The 20,676-nt window shown below is 41.5% G+C and overlaps 1 protein-coding gene across 6 annotated transcripts in view; it reads left to right on the top strand.

Moving 5' to 3' along the window:
* Positions 1 to 11,170, top strand: part of LOC124408481 (amyloid beta A4 precursor protein-binding family B member 1-interacting protein-like) — a 74,788-nt gene extending 63,618 nt beyond the window's left edge. For 3 of the 6 annotated variants that reach the window (XM_046885427.1, XM_046885426.1, XM_046885428.1), the window contains 7 exons: positions 5,179 to 5,349; positions 5,438 to 5,593; positions 5,663 to 5,896; positions 5,987 to 6,216; positions 6,354 to 6,941; positions 7,030 to 7,404; positions 8,260 to 10,152. In XM_046885427.1, the coding sequence (XP_046741383.1) occupies positions 5,179 to 5,349; positions 5,438 to 5,593; positions 5,663 to 5,896; positions 5,987 to 6,216; positions 6,354 to 6,941; positions 7,030 to 7,404; positions 8,260 to 9,615 (3,110 nt within the window). In that variant the 3' untranslated portion in view covers positions 9,616 to 10,152. Of the gene's footprint in view, positions 1 to 1,830; positions 2,683 to 5,178; positions 5,350 to 5,437; positions 5,594 to 5,662; positions 5,897 to 5,986; positions 6,217 to 6,353; positions 6,942 to 7,029; positions 7,405 to 8,259; positions 10,153 to 10,710 lie in introns of those variants that run through there. The other 3 variants (XR_006929446.1, XM_046885429.1, XM_046885430.1) reach the window with 3 other exon arrangements.
* Positions 11,171 to 20,676: the final 9,506 nt, after the last annotated feature.

Genomic DNA, 20,676 nt, shown 5'->3' with positions numbered 1-20,676 from the left:
TACCTATGCGAAGGACTCGCGACAGGGATGCCTTTGGAATCGTGTAAATTCGATACTTCGTTGCCGAAGAGCGATAACTATAGTATACGTAATTGCTTCGGTAATTGTAGCTGTTATGCGAGGGCGTTAAAAAGAGGAATCATGTTTTTTTGTAGATGAAATTCATGAAGTGACATAAATGTGTGAATTTTTTCATTCAATGAATGCATCTTTGTTATATCCTCGGAATCTGTAAGGGCCAATTGCATTTTACCTAATAAACAATTGCATCGTTTCCAGTTAGAATTTCATTTCAATTATTAAGCGTGAATTTGGATTATATTTATCTGATCTACTTTGAATTAAAGCCAAATTCACAGCATATTAGTACAATTGCGATAGACGTGACATGATATTTTTTACGAAAACATTTCAAAGGCGTTAAAATTGATGTTATTCCCAGCTGCTGTATACCTAAAAGTTAGGGCGTGTTATTGACTCGGTTTTCTGACATTCAAATACGCGGAGAGCTCAATTATTGTTTTATTTTTTCTCATCAGACTCGATGGTCTCATCACGCTGTGTTCCCCGATTTTTTCTTTTGACAACAGACTTAATACCACAGCAAAAGAAATCGGCTGGCAATTCAGCGCAACAACTTCAATTACTGCAGCAACATCGTACGGCTACGACAGGAGCTTGAGTAGTCTATTTGAGCGCGGTGCACAGACGTATAAATTTCACGCACACGTTTGCGTGGAGCAAACAGCTTGGCACAGAGGTGATCGTCCTCGTGAGAAGGGATAAATTCTTGGCAAATATATTACGACGGTCAGCGGACATCGAAAAAGTATTCGCGAATAATAATACGGTTTCGCTATATTGCAGGTTCCGTACAACACATTGTACACGCCCAAGGTGAAATTACCGTTACCGCGGTATAACCAGTGCGATCGTAAGTTTATATTGTTTGAAAATTATTTCTAACAACAACGGAGAGATATGGAACATTCTGTAACATTCCCGAGCATGTACTGCATGCCGTACGTTCAACGGCGATGGTTATACATTGCATTCGAGAACAAAGATCTCAGATTTAAGCTTGGGCCCTATTAGAATATATTCAATCACTCATTATTTCCGAAACCTTGTTCAGGTGCTTAGACTTGTATCACTTGAACTCGAGTCTTGCTGGTGACAGCAAATTGTTATGCTGGTGTAATACACAAAATTGAACTCTCAACAGTTCAGTAACCCAAGTATTCCTGCGATGACCGTGACGGATACTAATGGATCCTCGCGAGGTCCAAGACGCCGAGACCAATCACTTACCGTTTTGGCACATAATGCCAAAAGTAGCCAAGTGCACCTAGATGAACTCAGTACGAGTCTGGCTCGCAGTCGTGTCCCACATAAGACTCTTCTCGTCGATAATCACATAGCGCTAATGAAAACGAAAACGGTAGGAAGAAGAAGAAGAAGACAGCGCAAGAAGAAAGAGAAAAAGTGGCTAACGCTAGAGGTTGATGCGGTGCGTGGCGTGTGATGCGTGACGATGCATCGAACCGTCTCATGCTATGAGTCGATGTGCGCTGGCGAGGCACTGGTAACAATGGTTGGATCGTGTACGTTTATGATGGGCACTCGGTACACCCGCACACGCGAACACCGTAGATCACATGACCGGTCGCGGCGAGCGAAGTAGGGGCGAAGCGAAGCGCTACTCGCGACGCTAGTTACTCGCCGTCGCATGCGCGTGTCGCACGGGCTACGACAAGGCGAACGCCGTGTTCCATCGCTTGGCTTGACCATTCAAATTTCTTACGTGGGCCCGCCGCCTGATATCACCAATTTTTGCGTGGGAGAGAAACGCGTCTGACCCGCACCTTTTTTTCTTCTACGTAGTACCGTCACCGCTTGACAAAGTCCATCTCCGCATCCCCTCCTCCTTCTACCACTGACATGCGAAGCCTCGTGCGAAGCTAGCAAAATATTTGTCGGCTCTGCAGTTTTGTTCCTTCGTTGTTCTCTGCTACCTGTGTACTTTTAGACATTTTATTAGTCGATGTTGTGCTCCATGTGAAAGTGAACGTTAATTGATTTGCTGACGGAAATATTGTAATTGTTACGCCATCCTGTGTACCGGAATTCTCACGTAATTCACAATCTGCAAGTGGTGAATTTTAACTCTTAGGATTACTCGTGTGCATCGGATGTTTCTCCCCTGATTGAGAGTTACCTCTGTTTCGAATCATCGTCTGCATTTATTCACCTTAATCACAAGGTAAAGGCTATTGTTATTTTGCGTCCAAGTGAATGTGTGGTTTGAATTTTCATCAATGTGGAGTGTGCGATGATACTTGATGAGTAATAAAAAATGAGATGGAACAAAGTGTTTCAGTGTACCGTAACCGCGACAACCGCATCACTATCGATAAATTTCCGGCAAGTGAAAGAAACGTTGCCCGGCGACCGATTTCTGGAGTTCACGCTACCGGGTGGTGCAATGGTACTTTAACATTCACTTCTTTAACCAGTGAGTGTAGATTACAGTCTCTATAATTTTCGGCTTAGTAGTTGTTGGTTGGTAAATTCAAAAAATACGTACCATTGCGGGCAAGCTTTGGAGTTTGACTAATTCATTGAAAATGCTCGTTTATCCTGGCGGCAACGAGAGCATACTTGGATACTTCACCATCAAAGGTAATTTCCCCTCGAGACAAAGCCTTTTCCCTCTCTTTCTCTCTTTCCTGCCTCTGAGCCACTCACCTACACGTGCCACTAAATGGCGACCATACTCTAGCTACCTGCACGAGTTATTCGCACACGTAGTTCGGATAGCGCAATTGCTTATTGCGTGCTTCATATAATTTATCGCATATGCGTTTTCAATGTTCAGAGACGTATCTCTTACACTTATGAAATATTTTCATTCTGCCTGCTATCTAGCTGTGACATGCAAACCCGATACTCTATCTATGAGTTGGAGACTTCCGTCTATTAAATTCAAGTTCATTTTTCGTACATTATTCCAATTGCTAGTTGTATTTAATCCATGTACTTATAGCTCATCGCATATTTTTTTTTTTTTTTTCTGTTATCCCGATTGCATATGATACAATGGTATGATAGAATAATCTTCATACTGACCCCTCTTCTCCTTTCTCGCTCTCCTGACATGCCTGTTTCAACACTTACGCCTGCATCACTTGCCCGTGGCACATTGATGTGCAAATGTGCGCGTTATGTGGTGAATGCAAGCATCGATGCAGAAAAAACTCCAGTCAATCCACCTCATTTTTCATCGGTCGTCATTCTTCGCTTTTTTTTTGTTCTTCGTAAGACAGGGAAGTAGGGAGAATGAGAGAGAGAGAGACTAAAAATCTTTCTTTGTTTAAAACGCTGTATACCTATTTGAAAAGACTCCGTTACGTGTAACAAGAACAGTATTCATTTCGAGCGTGCAGACTACCGTACCTCTAATTTCTTATAGGTGAATAATGGTGACTCAGACCGAATGTTGAATCGTAAAAGAAAACGCATTTACCGGGCGAACGGTTTATTACTCGATATGGATGATATACGCTAAAGATAGACAAATTTCAAGAATCCCTGAAAGAATGTCTGCACAATAAGTCGAAAAACAGCGGTTACCGTGCGTTGGGGTAAAATGCTGAAGAATACCTTGTTATGATCGCAAATGTTATAGAGCTTGTGCTTGCAAAAGATGATATACTTTACGTGTGTATACATATTAATTGTCGCACATTCCAGGGTAAAACGAAGAGTCGGAAATCCCACGCGAGTGACGTCTGACCGCGACTATTTACGCGATGGAATGTTACGCCTTTGTGCTCACTTAAATGATACTTGAATCACCCAAATTACCCTCAACTAGTTGTACTAGTATGTTAGAAAAAAAAAGAATAATTTATTCATCCTTGGACTTCGAAGCCTCTTTACTGTACTTATGGTCTCCTTCGCTACTTTGCACCGATGGATACATGTAGTGCGTGTGTTTTTATGAAATGCTGTGCTTTATTTCAATGTTATCGAATCCCGTTATCCTTATCACCGTCGAACAATGCCAGTTCATATTCTGGTCAGATAAGACAGCGTATTTATGCGTTGTCGTTGGATCTAATTACGCATTTCCTGGCTGATTAACTTCCTTGTGCAGATTCCATCCGGCGCTTCACTCATATCGCGTTATGTGACTTCGTAGCTTTATGCTCAGATTGAAAAAATTGAACGAAATTGATGTCGAAGAGTTTGATCGTACATGTCGTGTATACGTACAGGCATGTAGAGCTTAAAAGTAATGCAATAATTGGGTTTTTTTGGTATATAACAACGACAGCGAAGGAAATCTTTTTTTTTACCCTTTGCCTATTCTAAAAGTCTATTTAATTCTCTTTGTATTATTATATTGCCTGATGTATAATGTGAACTGGGCACATGGAGTAAATGTGTTGCAGTCCGACAAGCTAAGTACTAGATCATCTTTGAAACGAAAGAGCAGTCGGAAATACTGAAATACTGTTTCACAAACAGAACTACCCTAGTTTGAGATATGGCACGAATTTGATAATCCAAGTTAACTTCCATGTCGTATTTACGCTACTTTTGTATTCAACAAATCATTCCAAGTAGAGATTAGCAGTGTAGGTCATGCTACAAAACACAGAAATTGCCAGTTTCTTTGCAACAGATATTATTATCTTTATTATTTTTATGTCATTCGTGTAAATGTAAAACACATACTCTGCTGACGCACACCCCTTAATGTTAGTACATAAAATTCTTCCAACTTAAACTTTCATTATCCTGTCGTATAGACATTATTCTTAAGTGAGAAAAAGTATAAAATATTCTGATGTTCGGAGTAAAAAGATACACCGTACCGTCGTTAGAAGCGCAGGTATAGGCGTGGTAAGGCGTGGAGTAGAGAAAGAAATATCCAAGCAATTAGCGTGAAACTGGTTTTCTCAGTAAATTAGCCAGCCACAGGTTGCACCATTCGGTTCGGGGAGGATAAACTGCATAGTCTTACGATCGGCAGGGTGTATTCGAGCGCAAATATAGTTGAATAAGGAATGGTTGAGTAAACGTACATGTGTAATTGCCGAGATGTCTTCTGCAGATAATATCCTCTACAATCTTGAGACCACCAACAAGGCTGTTTTATATTTTTTCCAGATTCTCAAGATGTTGATCTGGATGCCATCCTTGGTGAGTTGTGTGCTTTGGAGCGACGCTGCGACGGTGATATCGCGGCAACTCCAGCCCCGGACTCTCAGAGGCAAGGAAGACCAAACAGTACGAGAATCAACCCCGCGGACAGTACGGACATTAGTAAAAATGACGGAGGTAAGTTTTCTTGCGAGGCTCTTCGAGATGATGAGATAAACGGGATTATTCTTTTACTTGTATAACACTTGTAAACTTTGCATATCAGGAATGCGCACGGATAGTCCTGACAATGACAGCGCCTTCTCAGACACGGTGTCGATGTTGTCCAGCGAGAGTTCGGCCAGCAGCAGCGGCTCCGGACACAAACCACCTCAGAACAATATGCACACCGTTCCGCAACAGCAACCGCATCACCTTATGGGTAAGTTGCTTGTTCTCTTACTTTGATTTTCGTGTATAGCCCGTAGCTAACCGATGCCTTTGTTTCCAGACGCCGCAGGCAGGGCGAAGGCTGAAAAAATTCGGCTCGCACTGGAAAAGATCCGAGAGGCAAGCGTGCAGAAACTTTTCATTAAAGCCTTCACGCTGGACGGCAGTGGTAAGAGCCTTTTGGTCGATGAGGGAATGACCGTTGCACATGTATGCAGGCTATTGGCGGACAAAAATCACGTACCGATGGACCCCAAATGGGCAGTGGTGGAGCATCTCCCTGATCTTTTCATGGGTTAGTCACTCGCTTTAGCTCGTGAAGAAAAATTTGTTAACACTGTTTTAAAACGTCAATATTAACGATTCTTGTTCTTGCATTTTCTAGAAAGGGTATACGAAGACCACGAGCTATTGGTAGAAAACCTGCTCCTATGGACAAGGGACTCCAAAAATAAGTTACTCTTCGTAGAACGGCCCGACAGAACGCAGTTGTTCCTCGCAGCAGAGAAATTCCTTCTTGGGCCATCAGACAGAAGTAACGCCGAGTACGACGATCACTCGCGAAATATTTTACTGGAGGAATTCTTCTCCAGCAGTAACGCGGGGGTGCCTGAGGTAGAATTGCTGATTATTTAAAATTAACGTATTGATGTTTCACGTCTGAATTGACCCGATGTTACGCACTCTAATATAGAGTTTGACAATCGTTATCTAACAATTACAATACATCATACATTACTTTACTCTCTCAGATCGAAGGTCCGCTGTATTTGAAATCGGACAGTAAAAAGGGCTGGAAAAGGTATCACTTTATCTTGCGAGCATCTGGTCTTTATTATTGGCCGAAGGAGAAGGCGAGAAGCGCTCGGGACCTCGTGTGCCTGGCAACGTTCGACGTCAACCAAGTGTACTACGGTGTTAGTTGGAAGAAGAAATACAAAGCTCCAACTGACTTCTGCTTTGCCGTTAAACACCCGAGGCTTCAGCAGCCAAAATCTACAAAGTACATAAAGTTCTTGTGCGCGGAAGACAGTGCCGCTCTGGAGAGGTGGATGGTCGGTATACGGATAGCAAAATATGGCAGGCAACTTATGGAGAACTACAGAACTCTCGTGGACGAACTGGCACAGGAAGATCTCGACCTGTTGGCCCACGCCAGGTCCTGCTCGGTCAGCTCGATAGCAACGCCCCCAAATCAAACACAGTACAATACGACGAACGACAACGCAAGACAGTTCACAGAGAATTCTAGAAACGCGGCAAGCGAAGGAAGGCTCAGTAGAGCCAGCAGCTCTAGTTCCTCTGGCTGCATGTCCGATGGAGCTTCAAGCAGTTGTGAGGTAAGTTGAGACGGTTGAATCATCGGTATGATCGCGATGATCTAATTTGGACTAATTTCTTGCAATGACACCGATTTATCGCCGACAGGTGGCCTTTGAGTGCGGGGAGTTCCCGACGGGTACGATTAAACGGAAACCGTCAATGAATCCGAAGCTACCGCTTACCTCGATAACTCGACAGCTCAAGGAAGTCGGAGAAACGGTACGCGATGAACCGGATAGCTGTCCGAGCCCTACCAGTTCAGGTTCAGGCACTTTAACCAGAAGACACAGTAGAAGGAGAAGCGGGACTGACTCCGATGGGTCTGGGACTCTGAAAAGACATCACAGATCGGGAAATGCAACTCCCGTCAGCCCTGTCCCTCCGGGAACACCGGTCAGGGAAAGAGCTAGTCCTATTGCCTATTCTAGGACGGAAAGCATCGAATCTAAGACTCCGACCAGCCCAATACAGCAATGCATGGTAAATGAAAAACAAGAATTTCTTGCTTTTTTCAAGGCGTTCGACAAAACTTACGGTTCAGTTTATAGACTGGGTCTTGGATTGTCGTTGGGACTGTTTTTGTTCTCCTTGTCGAATGATCAATCAGTTTTGAAGATGTTTTTGATACTCGTTTGTTATTCAATGGCTGATTATGTTTGGTGGGCAGTCCAGTGAAAGTAACGAGGTTCTCGGAATTTATTTTTGACTTATGACTTGTCACTATATGACGCTTACTTGAAATGTCCAAAATATAAAAATTGTTAAAGTTTTTCCACACTTTGTACACTTTCGTATATCGAAAGGATGAGAAACGAAAGCAAGGACAAAGTAAAACGTCAAAACCTATTCATTTCCCAAACCTGCAACCATTTAGTACAAGCTTGAGAAAGTCATTGAAAGTGGATTGCAGGATAGACTTGTATCACATGACTGTAATAACATGTGGCCGTCTACCTCCAAAATTGTACGAAAAATCATTTCACATTATATTTTTTTATGAACATTTACTTACAGATATCAATTACTCCTTTACGGTAGCTTTTTCACTGTACCGATTCAATATGCTATCATTAGTTACAGAAATTTGGCAATTCATATGTGTGATAAATCGCTTTCCAAAGTGTAATCAAGCAGTTGCTTAACGAGCCATGATATACCTCTGATCAGACCCTAATTTTAACTAGACTGAAATTTTTGATCGGGAAAACCTTATTCCAAATCACTTTATATAATTTCACCCCCCTCTCCTCCCTGCACCTGACACAAGTCGTAGAATCCTACTGGCTGCAACATATTTATCACTTAACACTCATTCCGTCCCTACTTTTTCTTTAGATGGATTCGATAACGTCTTTGCCGCCACCACCCTCACCGCCCAGAGGAGCTGACGAGGCGGAATCAGACGGTGAACCCCTGCCTCCGCCACCCCCGGAGATGTTCCGATCGAACCTCTCCCTAGATAGTCTACCCCCACCTCCCGCGCCTGGGGAACTTCCAACTTGCCATAGTCCCGACCTGAGTGGCTCTTCGTTGAGTCTCGCGTCTCTCCCGCCACCGCCGAGTCCCCTGGTCGGTGAAACTGGGACCATAAGACGGGCCAGGCCGAAGCAGTCAACGCCGACGAACTCACTATCGCCGGATGGAACACCGACACGCTCGTTTGAGATGATGAACCAGATTTACGCGACGGCGACCAATAACGGGCAGATTTACTCCGAGAGCCTGACATCCCACGGTGCCAACGGGACCAGCAGCTCGAACGGTTCGAACTGCTCAACGCCCACCAACTCCTACCCCCCGAGCATTGCTCCCATGTCGCCTGCCTCCTTGGCGATGCCCGGTAGCCCGTGTTTCGCGGCGGCCCCGCCACCGTTCGTTCCGCCCCCGGCATATGGCACTCAGCACAACTCTCTGCCTGGCAGGCAAAACTCGAAAGTGGAGTCGATATACGGCGGATCTCTTCAGCACGGCAGCCAGCCCATAAGGCCCAACCCTAACATGGACACGGTGCGGCGCAGTGCGATGAAGCAAGGCAACAGCCACTACGCAGCGCCCCCGTACCTCGCCGAGCTAAAGGCAGCTGCCAGCCCCCAGCCACAGAGGAGGGTAACCATACAGGAGCCCCCAACATCGCCAAAGGCGAAGACCGGTACCGGGAAAAAGATCACCTTCAATTTACCACCGCAACAGGAACAGGGAAGTCCAGCGTTGCCGCAGAGAAAACCCATGCCTCCTAGGAGGTCGAACAGCACGAAGCTCACGTCGCCGAAAAAGTTGGCCGCCTCTGACCAGGCGCCGCCTAGGGATTTCTTAAAGGATTTGCAGAGGGTGATGCGTAAGAAGTGGCAGGTTGCCCAAAAGTGCAAACTCGACACGACGACGACTCCACACGAGGTACTCGGCTTCCGGGATCCTCCCCCAGCTATCGCTGACTACAGGGAAACCAACGTTTCCAACTGGGTTCAGGAGCACTATGGTGCTTACAATCTTTACGAAAACGTTTACGCTACGGACCCCAATGCCCCCGTAGAATACGCGAGTAGTCCGACGAAAAATACAGCGAGCGTCAGGTTCGCGGACGAAAATCGCACGAACAACATCGCCAACGCCATTGCTGGGAAACGACGGCCACCACCACCACCCCCGAAGAGGGCTGACACAACTCACCTCACCACGAGAGCCATGCACTGACAATAGCCTACGATCAAATCTCGCTTCGAGGAGGACCTCGCACCGGAGAGACGCCGATGCGGGTGGACCTGCTGCCTCTGCACCTGGTGGAAGCATTAAATAGGTAACACCAAGTGGAAATGCCGTGGTAGGGGAAGGGTAGTGACAGGGGTGAACCACAAGAACGTGCTGATATAATTCGTTGAAATTTAAGGAACCCTGTTTACCGAGGCAGTGGGTAGATAGCATATTTTATATGTGACTACATCCCGGGATATGATTACGTGTCCTGGAGGTGTTGGACAAAAATTTATTGTCGAAACCACGAACTATTTTTTGTGATGGTTTCGTGTTAAATCTACCAAATTCCCTCCGTAAATTAATTCGCGGCAATGTTGTTTTCAAGAAGCGAGACGATAGATCAATGGAAAGATGATGGTTAAACAGACAAGGCGTCAGATACTTTTTTTATTACACTTTCTAACACGTCGAAGAAGGAAAAGAAGGAGGTGCGAATGGAACGAAGTAGGAGATAGACCACAGATTTTTTTAATCAAGGTGCTTTATACATATATATATATATATATATATGTGTGTGTGTGTGTGTATGTGTGTATATATTATATTATATATATATATTATATACATATATATATATAATATAATATATATTATATAACATGTAACACACTGTGAGTTTATGTAAGAATATCAATAATAATAATAACAACAACAACAATAATAATAATATGTTAAATCATACTGCCCAAGCGTCTATACAGTAATAAAGTGTTCTTGGATTGACTCTTCAATGTTCCACGGAAAGGCAACGTGATAATGTCACCTACGGGTCATTATGCTCACATCCTAGCTACGAATGTAAAATTTTTCTCCATTATCTGGTATCCTTGAGACTATTGCCTATTTATGAACGTGTTAAAAATATGAAAACTATAAGTTTTCTAATCTTTTGCAGGTGCCAAAACAGTTGATTATTTATTTACTATTTTAAACTTTTCATTATTACTTATTCATATTTAGTTAAAGTTCACAAAGTTGTGACAAAAAAAAAAAATAATGAATCTAGCTACTGAAACTATAATCTTCATATTACAGGTTTGGAGAGCCGTAGTCTTCTTTTGAGATCCAGGATAAAGGAGAAAAATTGTGGTTTTAACATTGTCACGTTTAAGGATGAAATTACGCTGGTGAGATTATTATGGAACAGGCTATAATTTCATAGAGCGATGAACGCGCTACACATCCAAGCACATACATGCGAATATGTACATAGAATATCGTCTGCAATCCACTACCTTACAGCCTACAGTCTGCAATTAACACACAACGTGAACATAATATGATTATATAAATTTAGGTGATTATTCTTGACGTGTGATCTAAGTTTCTACATGTATGTACACCGTATGTAACATTATGCATACTTGCTGTTGCGTTTGATGTGTAAAAATGTGACAATATACCGGAACAAGTACAGCATTTGGTCATCGAACCTTCTCTTATAACCACGGAGATCTCGTTTATGCCATTTTTTTTATAAGTATCTACACAGGCACGCACAATATACATATATAAATATATATATATATATATATATATATATATATATATATATATATATATATATATATATTATATACATATACGTATGCATACTCGTTTGTCAAAACTGAAATGCGTCACTTGATCGGTGATGGGTAAGCCGCTGTAACGCTGATGAACAAATATGATATAAATCCCACCGTAACTACCTACCTGTCCATACATACATTGCAGACGTTTTAAGCTATCTATGATGGATAAACCAGGTGGATTTTCTTTAGCTATTCATCCAGAACTTAATACGGAAAGAGATGAAAAATTATACTTTCTCCTAATATATTCACGGAGTGAAAAGTAGAAAAACGAAAAACCGATGTTTTTTTATTCAACGCGATGTGTCGCAAGGAGCGGAGGGCGATAATGTGAAATTGCCATGCAGACAATGTTATTTATTCGAATAGAATTCTCCAGTATCGCAAAGAAAGGGAATAATTTTGAAACAATTATTTATTCGATTCTGTTCTTCAGTTTCGGATTCATGATTTGTCTGATTCTTTGCATACGAACAATTGACAATTGAAAGAAATGCCAAAAACTTACTCTGCCCTGCATGGCGATTATATTGCTTCCGTTCTCTTTACTTCTATATTATACACATATTTCATATGTATATTGTGTAATACGCGCATCCTATGAATACGAATTTATACATGCGTGTTTTATTGACATAAAAGATTTTTTATGATTACTTTCTACATTTATAATTCTAACAATGTAAGTATGTATGATCTGTTAAGTGTGTCCCGAATTTTTTTGTTCGGCAATAACCATAATATCTGACTATAGAGTTCCAACGATCTCGTAACGAGCTATTGAATCTATATTGCGATAAAAAAAAAAAAAATAATGAACTAAAGCCATTCGGATATTTCTCTGAATGAATACATGATATTGTAAACAACGGTACTGATAATAAGTCAGGGTGTATCGAAATGATGTATAACGAGATAAATTATTCCAAGGTTAAAGAAATTTAAATGCCTTTCTTATTTTTAATTCTCGCGTTCTCTTCTCAAAACTACTGATCGTGAGACGGCTTGCTAAAGCCTAAATAAATACCTACTTTGCGGCCAAAGTACTTTTCGCGTTTTGATCCAATTGAGATTAAATAGGATTGCATATTACATTGTTTAGAGTTTGGCGAGGCGAGTATCAATCATACGAGTTCATTATTCCTCAACTTTTCGAATAATCTTTACAGTAATCTATAACTAAACGTATGATAATCTTTGCTCTGCGCAGCCGCACAAAAAGATCCGTGCCTTTGGCATGACGGATAGCAATAAGTACTTCAACCATCAAATAATACGAAGACTATGAAATAATTAAGAAAATGCAAATAAGAAAAGCACCTGAAATCATATAGATGATAATAATATGATTCACAGTGGAAAAGTAGAAATTATTTACCAACGACCACGCAGTAACGTTATATTACTGTATCCCTGCGGATATCTTTCCGCTAATTCACCGAATTCCCGGTAGTTTCATAACGCAATTTTTTACGAAGGTCATTTGCGCATATTGCAATTTCCAAACTTAGCGAATATCGTAATGAGCCATGGATTGAGCTATACTCTGAGTTATCTTGGAATAAATTGGTGACAAGTTTCCTCTAGGCAGATCCTTGAGCCAATTTTAATCCTGTTTTTCATTGATTGAATTTACTTGAGTGATTGTCTGCAGCTGTCTTAAAATTTACTTCGGACATGGAGTATTTTTTTATATGTAATTTTTGTGACACGTTCAGGTGATCGGCTTTGTAGGGTGGAACTCACAATTACCGTAATGCGTGTTTGAGGAATAAAATCGTTTTCATACCGCCTAGACAAAATGTTTCCTAACGTTTAGATAAATTATTGAAATATTGAAAATTAATAGTGAATTAAGATTTTAAATCAATTGTTCTTCGACGAGCATATATATAGTGCAATTGGCAAAATTATATTCAATTTTGAATTACGGTATAGTAATAGTGAAATATTTTATTGTGTCACGTTTATTTCAACCATTAATTTTTAAGTTGTACGTATGGTTTATGTAAATATTGTAACGAATGGTACTATGAAAAAAGTTATAATTGAAGATACTACGATTAATTAATATAAAAATATGCTATTTATGAATGGGAAACGTGGGTATATTTTCAAAAATACCGTTTGTCACAATTTAAATATCTTTTGTGATCTCTTATCATTCGATAACTATATTATGTGACTTGATTTTATACCGTATTAAAATGAATGAACAACGGAGTGCGCCTTTACTTCCAATCCTAACAAACAACTTTTAGACTCTTCAAATCCTGTTAAGAAGTCTACTGACTTACTGACTCACGGACTGAGTAAGTTATTAGAGTTTCGTCACTGAGATGTTTGAGGAATTCCGACAAATGTTTAATTTCTCAAGATTCAATGTCACTTATGCAGTTAAAATGAATAAAAATGAAATGCACAGCAGTTAAAATATCATCAGCTTTATATTCATGTTTTATATACATAAATTTTTCGTATATTTCAACGATTTATGGAACGGTTATTTTTACCATATCCGGGTGATATAAAATATGTTTAGTCTGTAGCTCTATTCTGATCAGGCAAATTGTTGATTCGTGCGAATCTTATACGTGGCCTATATCACCAATAAATCTGCACAAAGACGAAATAAGTTCATTATTTATCCTAAGCGCGAACTTATGGGCAGATTTTATTTACCTTGTGACTTGGAAGCCTTTAAGAGGATGCTGTGGTCAGTGTCTACCGACCACCTTAAATCTTAAGGCCTCTTGTTTTGGTTAACGACAAGATCAGTTTGCATCGTTGATCGAAGAAATTTGGCAGCTAACAAAATTCTGCATGCAATGCCAAAGAGGTATCCAAAAAACAATTCTGTTTCTGATAGTTGTAGAACTCCATTTCCAGCATTGTTCTCGTGTGAAACGAAAAAGTGTTCGGATATTTTTGTCCGGCATTGATGGGCGCGAAATGAGTGACCGTGGGTCGGCGACTCGGTCGGTAAGAAACTAAGTACAGCAGCTTCTTGACATATTACCAATATATTCTTGAAGTATCGCTACCTATTACTGTATTTCCCAGTCGGTAACATGGAACTTTTGCTGTCCAGTCAATTTTGTGTTTTCTCTCTTTACCATTTGAAGCTTAAAACAATTTGAAAACTTATCCCTACCAATTCCATCGACTGAAGATGTATTAAAACTGCTAGACTAGGGGGCTTTCCGTGACCAAAAATGGACGAGATAAATACATCGTGAAGTGGCGCGGCGTCGTCTGCGTAGCGCAACCTGAGTCGGTAAGCGGGTCAGAACGTGAAGACGATAAGAACTAATGTTACCATCACGTGTGACCAGATGGATAGGGCAGTGTCGGATATTATTATTACGATGAAATGACCACCGATTGAAATTTTCGTGTACCGTCGAAGAGACGCCGAATACCTTCTACAGCTGTGCAGTTTTATTTAGGAGAGGCAATTCGTTTCAGACGAATTCAGCAACGTTATTCTTATACTGCATCTCGATCACATTGACGGAAAAAATAAATTATTTAAATACGCGTACAATATAGATATACACGATTAGATGTTAAAAACCGGTACCAGTAGGAAATGGCTAAAGAAGTCATGACAGAGAGATATAATTAGACAGTTGTACTGATATGTACCGTATTTATTGATGAGGTTGAGATACATGACTAATATTTTTATCGTCAGCAAAAAAGGGACTGATACAGAAAATAAACTTTTCATGCTTCAAGGTACAGTGAATTATCTTGGGAAAATAAATTCCAGCACCATCCAAAATGATTAGAATTTTTACCAAACATCCAGAAGCGTAGCCTTACTTTTTTTCGAGCCCCGAATATTTTGTCCACGATTTGATTTGTAAGACTCTATCTTGACTAACGGAACCCTAAAAAACTCAGAAAACACATCAAAAAGAGCGTAGGACCAGCAGCAGAGAAATGACGACAAAAATCATGAGATTTTCGGCCGTAACTTTTTAGCTATCGCTCGCAGCGTATTGGGACTGCGCTTAATCGATTTCTCTCGCGAAATTACGTCGGAATAGGGCATGCAAAAGTTGATTGCAGCACTTTCCAGAATCGGCGAAATTTTCGCGAAAAATCCAAAGGGGTTAGCCTTACTTTTTCCGTCATTTTTAAAACCAAAAATTTTTCGTCTCGGAATCGATTTGTATGACCATCTCTAGAGTAATTGGACCCCCTGGAACTCAGAAAACACATCAAGAAGAGCGTAGGACCAGCAGCAGAGAAATAACGACGAAAATCACGAGATTTTCGGCCGTAACTTTTTAGCTATCGCTCGCAGCGTATTGGGACTGCGCTTAATTAATTTCTCTCGCAAAATTACGTCGGAATAGGGCATGCAGAAGTTGATTGCAGCACTATCCAAAATCGGCGAAATTTTCGTCAAAAATCCAAAGGGGTTAGCCTTACTTTTTCCGTTATTTTTTGAACCAAAAATTTTTCGTGTCGGAATCGATTTGTATGACCATCTCTAGAGTAATTGGACCCCCAGGAATTCAGAAAACACATCAAAAAGAGCGTAGGACCAGCAGCAGAGAAATGACGATGAAAATCATGAGTTTTTCGGCCGCAACTTTTCGGCTATCGCTCGCAGCGTATTGGGACTGCGCTTAATCGATTTCTCTCTCAAAATTACGTCGGAATAGGGCATGCAGAAGTTGATTGCAGCACTATCCAAAATCGGCGAAATTTTCGTCAAAAATCCAAAGGGGTTAGCCTTACTTTTTCCGTTATTTTTTGAACCAAAAATTTTTTGTCTCGGAATCGATTTGTATGACCATCTCTAGAGTAATTGGACCCCCAGGAATTTAGAAAACACATCAAAAAGAGCGTAGGACCAGCAGCAGAGAAATGACGACGAACATCATGAGTTTTTCGGCCGTAACTTTTCGGCTATCACTCGCAGCGTATTGGGACTGCGCTTAATCGATTTCTCTCGCAAAATTACGTCGGAATGGGGCATGCAAAAGTTGATTGTGGCACTTTCCAAAATCGGCGAAATTTTCGCCAAAAATCCAAAGGGGTTAGCCTTACTTTTTCCGTCATTTTTTGAACCAAAAATTTTTCGTCTCGGAATTGATTTGTATGACCATCTGTAGAGTAATTGGACCTCCAGGAACTCAGAAAACACATCAAAAAGAGCGTGGGACCAGCAGCAGAGAAATCACGACGAAAATCATGAGTTTTTCGGCCGTAACTTTTCGGCTATCACTCGCAGCGTATTGGGACTGCGCTTAAACGATTTCTCTCGCGAAATTACGTCGGACTAGGGCACGCAAAAGTTGATTGCAGCACTTTCCAGAATCGGCGAAATTTTCGCCAAAAATCCAAAGGGGTTAGCCTTACTTTTTCCGTCATTTTTGAACCGAAAATTTTTCGTCTCGGAATCGATTTGTATGACCATCTCTAGAGTAATTGGACCCCCAGGAACTCAGAAAACACATCAGAAACAGCGTAGGACCAGCAGCAGAGAAATGACGACGAAAATCATGAGACGTTCGGCCGTAACTTTTCAGCTATCGCTCGCAGCGTATTGGGACTGCGCTTAATCGATTTCTCTCGCGAAATTACGTCGGACTAGGGCACGCAAAAGTTGATTGCAGCACTTTCCAGAATCGGCGAAATTTTCGCCAAACATCCAAAGGGGTTAGCCTTACTTTTTCCGTCATTTTTGAAACCAAAAATTTTTCGTCTCGGAATCGATTTGTATGACCATCTGTAGAGTAATTGGACCTCCAGGAACTCAGAAAACACATCAAAAAGAGCGTGGGACCAGCAGCAGAGAAATCACGACGAAAATCATGAGTTTTTCGGCCGTAACTTTTCGGCTATCACTCGCAGCGTATTGGGACTGCGCTTAATCGATTTCTCTCGCAAAATTACGTCAAAATAGGGCATGCAAAAGTTGATTGCAGCACTTTCCAAAATCGGCGAAATTTTCGCCAAAAATCCAAAGGGGTTAGCCTTACTTTTTCCGTCATTTTTTGAACCGAAAATTTTTCGTCTCGGAATCGATTTGTATGACCATCTCTAGAGTAATTGGACCCCCTGGAACTCAGAAAACATGTCAAAAAGAGCGTAAGACCAGCAGCAGAGAAATCACGACAAAAATCATGAGATTTTCGGCCGTAACTTTTCGGCTATCGCTCGCAGCGTATTGGGACTGCGCTTAATCAATTTCTCTCGCAAAATTACGTCGGAATAGGGCATGCAAAAGTTGATTGCAGCACTTTCCAAAATCGGCGAAATTTTCGCCAAAAATCCAAAGGGGTTAGCCTTACTTTTTCCGTCATTTTTTGAACCGAAAATTTTTCGTCTCGGAATCGATTTGTATGACCATCTCTAGAGTAATTGGACCCCCAGGAACTCAGAAAACACATCAGAAACAACGTAGGACCAGCAGCAGAGAAATGACGACGAAAATCATGAGACGTTCGGCCGTAACTTTTCAGCTATCGCTCGCAGCGTATTGGGACTGCGCTTAATCGATTTCTCTCGCAAAATTACGTCGGAATAGGGCATGCAAAAGTTGATTGCAGCACTTCCCAGAATCGGCGAAATTTTCGCCAAAAATCCAAAGGGGTTAGCCTTACTTTTTCCGTCATTTTTTGAACCGAAAATTTTTCGTCTCGGAATCGATTTGTGTGACCATCTCTAGAGTAATTGGAACCCTTGGAACTCAGAAAACATATCAAAAAGAGCGTAGGACCAGCAGCAGAGAAATCACGACGAAAATCATGAGATTTTCGGCCGTAACTTTTTAGCTATCGCTCGCAGCGTATTGGGACTGCGCTTAATCGATTCCTCTCGCAAAATTACGTCGGAATAGGGCATGCAAAAGTTGATTGCATAACTTTCCAAAATCAGCAAAATTTTTCGCCGAAAATCCAAAGGGGTTAGCCTTACTTTTTCCGTCATTTTTGAACCGAAAATTTTTCGTCTCGGAATCGATTTGTGTGACCATCTCTAGAGTGATTGGACCCCCAGGAACTCAGAAAACATGTCAAAAAGAGCGTAGGACTAGCAGCAGAGAAATCACGACGAAAATCATGAGATTTTCGGCCGTAACTTTTCGGCTATCGCTCGCAGCGTATTGGGACTGCGCTTAATCAATTTCTCTCGCAAAATTACGTCGGAATAGGGCATGCAAAAGTTGATTGCAGCACTTTCCAAAATCGGCGAAATTTTCGCCAAAAATCCAAAGGGGTTAGCCTTACTTTTTCCGTCATTTTTTTAACCGAAAATTTTTCGTCTCGGAATCGATTTGTATGACCATCTCTAGAGTAATTGGACCCCCAGGAACTCAGAAAACACATCAGAAACAGCGTAGGACCAGCAGCAGAGAAATGACGACGAAAATCATGAGACGTTCGGCCGTAACTTTTCAGCTATCGCTCGCAGCGTATTGGGACTGCGCTTAATCGATTTCTCTCGCGAAATTACGTCGGACTAGGGCACGCAAAAGTTGATTGCAGCACTTTCCAGAATCGGCGAAATTTTCGCCAAACATCCAAAGGGGTTAGCCTTACTTTTTCCGTCATTTTTGAAACCAAAAATTTTTCGTCTCGGAATCGATTTGTATGACCATCTGTAGAGTAATTGGACCTCCAGGAACTCAGAAAACACATCAAAAAGAGCGTGGGACCAGCAGCAGAGAAATCACGACGAAAATCATGAGTTTTTCGGCCGTAACTTTTCGGCTATCACTCGCAGCGTATTGGGACTGCGCTTAATCGATTTCTCTCGCAAAATTACGTCAAAATAGGGCATGCAAAAGTTGATTGCAGCACTTTCCAAAATCGGCGAAATTTTCGCCAAAAATCCAAAGGGGTTAGCCTTACTTTTTCCGTCATTTTTTGAACCGAAAATTTTTCGTCTCGGAATCGATTTGTATGACCATCTCTAGAGTAATTGGACCCCCTGGAACTCAGAAAACATGTCAAAAAGAGCGTAGGACCAGCAGCAGAGAAATCACGACAAAAATCATGAGATTTTCGGCCGTAACTTTTCGGCTATCGCTCGCAGCGTATTGGGACTGCGCTTAATCAATTTCTCTCGCAAAATTACGTCGGAATAGGGCATGCAAAAGTTGATTGCAGCACTTTCCAAAATCGGCGAAATTTTCGCCAAAAATCCAAAGGGGTTAGCCTTACTTTTTCCGTCATTTTTTGAACCGAAAATTTTTCGTCTCGGAATCGATTTGTATGACCATCTCTAGAGTAATTGGACCCCCAGGAACTCAGAAAACACATCAGAAACAACGTAGGACCAGCAGCAGAGAAATGACGACGAAAATCATGAGACGTTCGGCCGTAACTTTTCAGCTATCGCTCGCAGCGTATTGGGACTGCGCTTAATCGATTTCTCTCGCAAAATTACGTCGGAATAGGGCATGCAAAAGTTGATTGCAGCACTTCCCAGAATCGGCGAAATTTTCGCCAAAAATCCAAAGGGGTTAGCCCTACTTTTTCCGTCATTTTTTGAACCGAAAATTTTTCGTCTCGGAATCGATTTGTGTGACCATCTCTAGAGTAATTGGACCCCTTGGAACTCAGAAAACATATCAAAAAGAGCGTAGGACCAGCAGCAGAGAAATCACGACGAAAATCATGAGATTTTCGGTCGTAACTTTTCAGCTATCGCTCGCAGCGTATTGGGACTGCGCTTAATCGATTCCTCTCGCAAAATTACGTCGGAATAGGGCATGCAAAAGTTGATTGCATCACTTTCCAAAATCGGCAAAATTTTTCGCCGAAAATCCAAAGGGGTTAGCCTTACTTTTTCCATCATTTTTTGAACCGAAAATTTTTCGTCTTGGAATCGATTTGTGTGACCATCTCTAGAGTGATTGGACCCCCAGGAACTCAGAAAACATGTCAAAAAGAGCGTAGGACCAGCAGCAGAGAAATGAAGACAAAAATCATGAGATTTTCGGCCGTAACTTTTTAGCTATCGCTCGCAGCGTATTGGGACTGCGCTTAAACGATTTCTCTCGCAAAATTACGTCGGAATAGGGCATGCAAAAGTTGATTGCAGCACTTTTCAAAATCGGCGAAATTTTCGTCAAAAATCCAAAGGGGTTAGCCTTACTTTTTCCGTTATTTTTTGAACCAAAAATTTTTCGTCTCGGAATCGATTTGTATGACCATCTCTAGAGTAATTGGACCCCCAGGAATTCAGAAAACACATCAAAAAGAGCGTAGGACCAGCAGCAGAGAAATGACGACGAAAATCATGAGTTTTTCGGCCGTAACTTTTCGGCTATCACTCGCAGCGTATTGTGACTGCGCTCAATCGATTTCTCTCGCAAAATTACGTCGGAATGGGGCATGCAAAAGTTGATTGCATCATTTTCCAAAATCGGCGAAATTTTCGCCAAAAATCCAAAGGGGTT

Source organism: Diprion similis, chromosome 8, assembly GCF_021155765.1.
Source record: "Diprion similis isolate iyDipSimi1 chromosome 8, iyDipSimi1.1, whole genome shotgun sequence".
Lineage (NCBI taxonomy): Eukaryota > Metazoa > Arthropoda > Insecta > Hymenoptera > Diprionidae > Diprion > Diprion similis.
The sequence above is the reverse complement of the archived record's forward strand: the minus strand, read 5'-3'. Positions and strand labels throughout refer to the sequence as shown.